The following is a 9,150-nucleotide window of genomic DNA, read 5'->3' on the forward strand; positions in this document are numbered from 1 at the left end:
CTAGCTCTAATTAACGAACCAATCAATGGGGGACAGAACTATATTTATTGATTATATCAACAGACTACAAGAGAAAACTCTGTAAATATAATTCTATAAATACTTAGAGTGCAATTCCATATTTATAGTGGAGTAATCATGGAATTAATAAATAAGATTATTAGATTAAAGAGTTTAATTAATATCCAAATTTATTGGAGCTCCGTATTATAGGTCCATGGTCCCCAGATCACCTCTGTCCTACACTGTCAAGGGTAAGGATGTCAAAAGAAAGATTTGTAGAGAGAATGACTTAATTGCAAAGGAATTAATTTTCCAAGGCAATGAAATAATTATGTGATAGTTATGGGTAATTAATTAACTATATAGCTTTTATTTTGAAAAACTATAGGTTAAAATAAATACTAATCTTGTTTGGATTAATATATAAGGAGAGATTAATAATTATTTTATTTGGAATAAGATATTTATTTATTTATTTGAAAGTGATATTTTAAGATAAAATTAATTTTGAATTAACTGATATTTATTTTAGAATAAATATATTGTCTTAAATATTAATTAAATAAACAAATGAGAAAATTAAGGAAAACCCTAATGTGGCTCACGCCACTCACTGTGCGCCACACATGGATATTTTATATCCGTGGATTTTAATTTTGAATTTCAAATAATTTTTTATTTAATTATTCTTTTTAAATATGATTTCAATTAAATAATTAAATAAGATTATAACTAAGCAGTTTTATTTTAATAACATAAGGATTAATTAATAAGTTAATTACCTTTATAAACCTAAAAAGAAGGTTATTGAAAACAACACAGACTCTTTCTCAGAAATAGAAGCGATAGTTTTCTTAAACCTGAAAACTATTCAATTCCTCTCTATCAAACCTCTCTAGATCTCATGTGTTGAGTACATCTAGAAAGTCATAAATCAATATTTTTAATCCTACGTGCCCACACATGTCCTTGTGTGCTTGAGGATTGGTCTGGAAGATCAAGGTGTGAGTCTTGAGAACTTGGTAGGAAGATCATTGATTTTATACAAAAAGATTCGAGGACATTTGATACACTAAAAAAGGTAATCTCTAATCTGATTGTATGTGATTTAATATATATATATCTGTGTGTGATTTTACCTAGTATTAATCATTATTAAAAAGGGTCCATTCCCCGTTGTGTATCTCTGATTTACTTTTTTAAAACCAACAATTGGTACCAGAGCAGTCTACATATATATATATTAAATGTTGTGTGGGTTTCTTGCATTTGTTATATGTATGTTGATAAGTATTGTTGTGAAAAATAGGTACTAAGTGCAAGTGTACACTGTCAACAAGTAATAAGGTGATAAGAACCCAATATCGTATCCACAAGGATTGTTTTTAAGCTTAAAATTGTGAAATTAAAGTTTAGCAAAATGATTAAAAATAAAAGAACCAAACTCAAATTAAATTGGAAGTTGATTTTTTTATATGCAATTAAAAATAACTAACAGCTGAATTTAAAATCTAAATTAATTGGATGCAATATGAAAATCAGTTGATAATGAAATGGTAAGCTAGGATAATTAATTCCCCCTATTTTGCAATTACTGGACGCAATGCTATGAAAATGCTGTGGCACACTGACAGTTTACTAATCAAGAATTCTAATCAAGTCCATATGTTTCTGTCGAAATCAAATGGGTTTAACAATCTAATTAAATTGCTTATGTCTAAGTTAATTTAATTTCAAGAATTTCATATCAAGCACCAATTCTATTAGATTATGCAAGGCAAAGATATATGTCTATACCCTCACAAAATTAAAATCAAGAAATTAATCTTGCACCATTCAAGTCTTTTGTCCAATAATTATAATCATTCTCAGTAATCTTAATTGTTTCAATCATTTACTAAAGGTGATCAAGCAATAGCAAATATTAAGCATGAAAATTACTTGAATGAATAAACCTCAATTAGCATTAAGCATCAATAGCAAAGTTCCACAATTACATAACAAGGTTTCTTAATTATCCTAACTTTAAGAGAATTAGTTCATAACTGTAAACACAAAATAACCCAATCTATAATAATCCATAATCAAAATAAATGCAAGAAATAATTAAGTTCCAAGATAGAAGGGAAAGAAAAACAAGCCAAGAATATTAAGGAGTGTCCCCCAAATAACCCTTCTCTTTTTGTCTTCTTCCTTCAAATCCTCTCTCTTTCCTTCTTTCCTCTTTTAATGGCTGCCAAAATGGGTATATCTCTTGCACAGGCGGCTGCCTTCTTCTTTCTGTCTATCAGCCGTGTATCCCCAATTGGAAAAGAAGACACTCTTTTCTCTAGATTACTTGCTCCTCTATGGATCATGTGGGCCTCTCTTTTCTTTCTTTAATTCATTTTTTTGTTTTTTTTGTCCTCTTTACCATAAATGGGTCCAAGGCAAAATGAAGCCCAATAAGCATTTATCTATTTATCATGTAGCCCAATTTAAATAATCTCCAAAGTGAGCTAGAGAATTAAATGGCAGCTCCCACGTGGGCCATCAAGTAGATTGGCTGGCATAACGCAATGCTGCAGCATTCCCTCCTGCTGAAACCATTTAAAGCTTCAATTTCTTTCAAAATGACCAAAATTCTACCAACCACCTGCCAAGGCAAAATTTCACAATTTAGGATATATTTTTCCAACAATATAATAATATTTAGTATTATCTTATTATATTTAATATTTGACAAAACAAGAATAAAGACACTACAAAACACCCTAAACCACTCTTTCTTGATAAAATTATAAGTTTAAAAGCCTAAAAATAACTCTAATTCCTAGAGTTATCACACCCTCAAACTTAATTCATTGCTCGTCCCGAGTGATGACACTAATGAACCTAAGGACACAACCCAAACAACACAACAAACAACCAAAATTCACACGGACACAAACACAGCAAACAAATGGAACCAATTCTTTAAAAGGTCATGCCAAAGTAGGGGGACTAAGCTCTCAAATCAATTATGCAAATGATAACTCAAATGTGCTCACAAACCAAATTCCTCAAGTGTTAAAATGCTAACAAAACCAAGATTTAAATTTTATTCCGGTGAGTGTGTGAATAGTCCTTTCCAATCCATCCCAAATCCCTAGATCAAGTTAAACAACAATCCTAAGGTTCAATTCATGCTTTCATATGTTGAACTCGGTAACCCCTCTCCACTAATGTAGTTAGCTTAGCAATCTAGATCAATAGGTCTTTATTTTTGGTTGTAATGTAGGCTAGGCTAAAGGTATGGATGAAATGGACATTTGTAAGCTAAAACCTCAACCTAGTTTTCCTTGGACCTCACAAAAATATTGCCCCTCTTTTTTTGTTTTTCAATAAAATGAACCCTCAAACTCACCCAATAATTCTAATTTTCCCACTTCTTTGAATACAAAACATATGCTCAATTATTACAACTACACTCTATATAAAAACAACTTATTTATTTACAACACACTTTTTTTTTTCTCTTTTTCTCTTTTTCTCTTTTTTTTTTTGTATTTTTTTCTTATTTTTTTTAATAATGAAAATAAAATAACAAAAGGATTCTTAACTAAATAAAAATTAAGCATATGGATGTATATGAATAACATTGATAAACAAGAAGATGATACCCTAATTTTCACTCCCCAAACTCACACAAAATTGTTTCCAAGACAAACTAAGACTAAGGTTTGGTAGAGAAGAAAAAAGAGATATTCACAAAGGAGTGGGCTATTTAATATCATGGGTGATAAAAAAATAGGCCATTAAGCTCAAGATGGGATAACTAGGGATAATATTCAACAAGGTAGGCTTGAAAGGCTCAAACGGTCCAACAAAATTGCCTAAATCCTCTCTAAATTGCTAAGCCTCCTAGGATTTTGCCTCAAGGTAATTATCAAACCAATTCTAAAAACTTGAACCTTCATGCAACCTCAACTTTTCTAAGGACTTCGAAATTTTCAAGGTTGAACTATGTGCATTGATTTGGATTCACACTTTCACTAAAGTTCGATTAGCATAAAAAACTTTAAGTACTAAAGGCTCATTCACACACAAAAGCTATCATTTTTTTTTTAATTTTTATCATCGAGCAACCCCTAAACTTTGGCACAACACTACATTCATTGATTCCATTTACCTCTAGACTCTAGACTCTAGACAAACTACACACTTAAACCACACATAGAAATTAAGAAAATAACATAAAGTAAAACAAAAACAACAAATCAAACACACTCCCCCCCCCCCCCCCCCCCCAAAAAAAAAAAACTTAGAGGAAAGCAATGTCCTCATTGCTGCCAAACACTAACAACAAAAATGACAATAAACAAAACAGAACGGAAAACAAAGAGCAAAATAAACAAAGAAAAACAACATAAATTGCATTAACAAAAAGGGTAATGGGAAACTCCCTCCCACACTAGTCGCTGACCGTAGCAGCTCCCTCGTCAGAATCATCGCTCTCTTGACTGCCATACTCTTCATGAGGGTCCAGAATGTACTAAGGGAATGGAAACCAAGTGCGCAAGGCGTCAGGAAATTGTCTCTCTAGCGCATCCCGAAAGGAGGCATCATGCACCCTGGCATACTTCCAATAGGACTACTGATTGGCATAGACTGTATGCAGTAGGTCCATCACTTGAGTGTTCGATGGACTAACACTAAGGGCCGAACTAGAGGAGGCTGGTGCTGAAGTAGAGTGATTACTCAGATGAAGGATTTTCTGAATGCAAGCAGGACTAATGTCTTTACCACGACTGGGACCAACAGAATTAGACAAGGGCACCCCTGCTGCCAAACATAAGATAGAGATCAAGCATGGCAAGAATAACTCTCCAGCACGTTTCTTCGAGCGCTCCCTGATTTGTTGCTCAAGTATGCGCCCCACATTGATTGTTTTTCCAGCCAACAAACAGTAAAGGAGCAGAGAGCGCGAGAACGAAAAGTAGGTGGTATGGGTTGTAGGCATGAAGTTGTACCGAATGAAATAAAACCAGACCGAAGCAACAGGGGTCAAATCACCATGCTTGCACTTATGAGCTCCTTCTTGAAGAATTTTCCACTTGCTTCCAGGAGCAGTGATGACGTTCAGTACTTGGGATCTCAATCCCTGGTCCTCATTATCTAAGAATGTTGAACAATCATCTTCCATATCTTCTAATCCGAACAGTTGGTTAATGGCGGCAGTAGAGAACGGGACAAGCTATTCGCGCACCATAACAGTCACTTGGTCTGATGAAATCAGACTAGCATAGAACTCGCGAACCACTTCTTCATCAGGATTAGATTGTTGTTGACAAAAAGCTGTCCAATTTTTCTGAGCTATCACATTGGCGACATAATCCATCAAGGCTTCTTAATTAGAGCTAGAAACACGAAAACCTCTTTCACACATCAACTGTTTAGTGGCAAATAAATCATGGAAGTGTTGCTCAGCTTCATCACAGTGGAATTTCTTGGGTTGTCGAGCCTTGGAACCTTTAGCTTTCGGCATGATAACGGCAATGAAACACAACAGAAACCCAAGAAAAAATCACCACAGCTCTAGAACTTGACCAATAATGCCATAAAATTTCAACCCCATGTGCCAATCAGTAATAAACCAGCCTATAATCTCAAGTAGACTCAACCCAAATAATATCCTCCCCGCAAAGAGAAGTTCTTCACAGTAGATCACAAGATGATACAATAGAAAATCAGCAGCTCAAAGTACCAAACTCCATTAAAATTACACAATAAATTCGGCCAAGAATACTAGTGTGTGCAAAAATATAAGAGAGTACCCTGAAATATATATGGGGAAGCTGGAGGTCGTGAGTCTCGTGGATGCTTGAGTGTGGCGTCGCTGGCCGTCTGGGCTAGGTGGTGTGTGGGTTCCGTGGGTCGATGAGTTGGAGATAGGGGTTCTATTGTGGCTGAGTTCGTGGGTCGACGGGTTGCGCGGCCGTGGGTTTATGGTGGCTGGGTGAGTGGGTCGATGGGGTGCGCGGCTGTGGGTTCGTGGTGGCTGGGTGAGGGGGTCGACTGGGGTCTGGGTTTGTGGACGTAGTGGGGGGAATCGGGTTGTGAGACCAGGTGGGTTGTGGGTCCATTGTTTGACTAGGTTCATGGTGGCTGGGAGGAAATCGGGGTTGGGGTTGGCTGGGTCACGGCTGGTGCGGCTGAGGAGGAAATCGGGGCTGGGGTTGGCTGGGTCACAGCTGGTGAAACTAGGGATATGTAAAAGAATTACTATTTTTTTTTATATGGGGGCAATTTCTAAAGTTTCCTAGATTTTCTTAAAAAGCCTCAGAGCTTAAAATTTCCCTGAATTTCACCTATCTCCAATGATATAGCATTTCTGTAGCATTACTTCCAGACCTTCCAAAATCAACTGATTTGCAAACCAGCCATAAACATCACCAAGTCCTGACTTGAAACATGTCCAAATATGTTGCAATTGACCATTAAAACTACCTGAATCCTCACAGCCACCCCAGAACTTGAATTTATTCAAATCCACAACATAGACCATGAAGGGAAAAAAGTGAAAAACAAGAACAAAAATAGAATACTATATATATAATTTGTTTGCTACTCTCCAAATATAGCTTTAAGCACAGCAGCTCAAGAACATGATTTTTCAAGGGTCAACTAAGGTGAGTGAGGTCTTGTTGCGCTCAACCTCACCACCCTAATAGTGTTTCAACCTCTACCCATTGACCTTGAATTCACCTCATTCATTTCCTCTCAACTCCACAGCCCCATGAGGATACACCTTAGTAACAGTGAACGGCCCCGACCACCTAGATTTGAGCTTCCCAGGAAACAACTTGAGTCTAGAATTGAATAATAAAACTTGCTACCCTTCCTCAAATGAACGGGGTTGGATATGCTTGTCATGCCACCTCTTGGTCTTTTCCTTATAAAGCTTTGCATTCTCATATGAAAACAGCCGCATTTCTTCCAACTCGTCAAATTGTAACATTCTTTTCTCCCCCGCAAGTTGCAAGTCTAGATTGAGTTGTTGAAGTGCCCAATAAGCTCTATGTTCAAGTTCTACTGGCAAGTGACATGCTTTTCCAAACACTAGATGGTAAGGAGACATCCCCAATGGAGTTTTAAATGTTGTTCGATAGGCCCACAAAGCATCATCCAACCTCTTAGACCAATCCTTGCGATTCGGATTCACCACCTTTTCAAGCACACCCTTTATTTCTCTATTAGACAATTCCGCTTGGCCATTTGTTTGAGAATGGTATGTCGTAGCCACCTTATGCTTTACACTATACTTAGCCAATAAACTAGCCAACACCTTGTTCACAAAATGGGTTCCCTCATCACTTATGATAGCCCTTGGGGTGCCAAATCTAGTGAAAATATGCTTGTGTAAAAACCTCATGACCACCTTGGAATCATTAGTCGGATAGGCAGTGACTTCAAACCACTAAGAAACATAATCAACAGCCACCAAGATATACAAGTTGCCATATGAAGGTGCGAAGGGGCCCATGAAATCAATGCCCCACACGTCAAACAGCTCAATCTCAAGGATACTAGTAAGAGGCATCTCGTTTCCCCTAGAGATGTTTCCTACCCTTTGACAACAATCGCATCTTACCACATAAGCATAAGAGTCTTTAAACAAAGAAGGCCAAAAGAAACCTCATTGGAGAACCTTGGCAGCAGTGTGCGCTCCCCCAAAATGACCACCACATGGAGATGCATGACAATGGAACAGAATACCCTCAAATTCATGTTCTGCTACACATCTTCTAATCATCTAATCCGCACATTGCTTATATAGAAAGGGCTCCTCCCAAAAATAAGACTTCACCTCATGCAGGAATTTCTTCCTTTGCTGGCTAGTCATCTCTGGTGGCATCAACCCACTAGCCAAATAGTTAGCAAAATCAGTAAACCAAGGGAGCTCATGAGAATGGTTAACCCCAAACACTTGTTCATCGGGGAATGTTTCTTTGATGGGGACAAGAGAGTTAGAATCTTCTTCACGCTCCATTCTTGATAAATGGTCAGCCACTTGGTTTTCTACCCCTTTTCTATCTTGAATCTCAACATCAAACTCTTGAAGCAAAAGCACCCACCGAATCAATCTTGTCTTTGCATCCTTCTTGGAAATCAAATACTTTATGGCTGAGTGAGCGGTGTAGAAAATCACTTTAGTTCCCACAAGATAGGAGCGAAACTTATCGAAAGCAAAGACAATGGCTAGTAGTTCCTTCTCAATTACAGTGTAATTCAATTGAGCTCCTGTCAAGGTGCGGCTGGCATAATAAATAGAGTGAAACACCTTGTTCCTTTACTGCCCCATCACAGCCCCAATGGCATAATCACTAGCGTCACACATCAATTCAAAGGGCAAACTCCAATCCGGTGCAATAATGATAGGGGCTGAAATTAATCTCTCTTTCAAATCTTGAAAAGCCTTCAAACATGCTCCATCGAAGTGGAAAGGTATATCCTTCTTTAAAATATTGCAAAGTGGTTTGGAGATCTTAGAGAAGTCTTTGATGAACCTTCTGTAGAAACCGGCATGCCCAAGGAAACTCCTAATGTTCTTCACTAAATTAGGAGGTGGTAGCTTCTCAATAACTTCAATTTTCACCTTATCAACTTCAATCCCTTGCTTAGATACCTTATGCCCCAAAACAATACCTTCCTTAACCATAAAGTGACACTTTTCCTAGTTAAGGACTAGGTTTGTCTCTTCACATCTCTTCAGCACCTTAGACAAGTTATTCAGACAATCATCATAAGAATCCCCGAATACTGAAAAATCATCCATGAACACCTCTAGAAACTGCTCAACCATATCAGTAAAGATAGCCGTCATACATCGCTGAAATGTAGCAGGGTCATTGCATAAACCGAAGGGCATTCTTCTAAATGTGAAGGTACCATAGGGGCAAGTGAATGTATTCTTGTGTTGATCTTCTGGGGCCACTATTATCTGATTGTAACCAGAGTACCCATCAAGGAAGCAATAGTACTCTCTCCTAGCAAGTCTATCTAGCATCTAATCAATGAAAGGAAGAGGGAAATGATCCTTCCTAGTGGCCTTGTTTAACTTCCTGTAGTCCATGCAAATCCTCCATCCAGTCACAGTTCTAGTAGGAATCAACTCATTGTCTTCAT

General features: G+C 37.2%; 1 protein-coding gene across 1 annotated transcript; it reads right to left on the minus strand.

Annotated features, from left to right (window-relative positions):
• Positions 1–6,856: 6,856 nt before the first annotated feature.
• On the minus strand, positions 6,857–8,848 carry LOC133796098 (uncharacterized). Its single transcript, XM_062233581.1, has 4 exons — positions 8,741–8,848; positions 8,380–8,650; positions 7,832–8,265; positions 6,857–7,441 (listed from the first exon to the last, which is right to left on the minus strand). The coding sequence occupies exons 1-4, from the start codon at positions 8,846–8,848 to the stop codon at positions 6,857–6,859; spliced, it is 1,398 nt and encodes a 465-aa protein (XP_062089565.1).
• Positions 8,849–9,150: the final 302 nt, after the last annotated feature.

The sequence above is a fragment of the Humulus lupulus genome, chromosome 8 (genome assembly GCF_963169125.1).
Source record: "Humulus lupulus chromosome 8, drHumLupu1.1, whole genome shotgun sequence".
Taxonomy (NCBI): Eukaryota; Viridiplantae; Streptophyta; class Magnoliopsida; order Rosales; family Cannabaceae; genus Humulus; species Humulus lupulus.

What these genes read in the sequence shown, in the direction of transcription:
- LOC133796098 (XM_062233581.1), bottom strand. Translation starts at nt 8,848, where the DNA reads ATGACGGCTATCTTTACTGATATGGTTGAGCAGTTTCTAGAGGTGTTC. An exon ending in GTCTGAATAACTTGTCTAAG is followed by an intron (nt 8,651 to 8,740) that starts GTGCTGAAGAGA and finishes TTGGGGCATAAG; the next exon opens with GTATCTAAGCAAGGGATTGA. An exon ending in GGAAGAAATTCCTGCATGAG is followed by an intron (nt 7,442 to 7,831) that starts GTGAAGTCTTAT and finishes TATGTTTCTTAG; the next exon opens with TGGTTTGAAGTCACTGCCTA.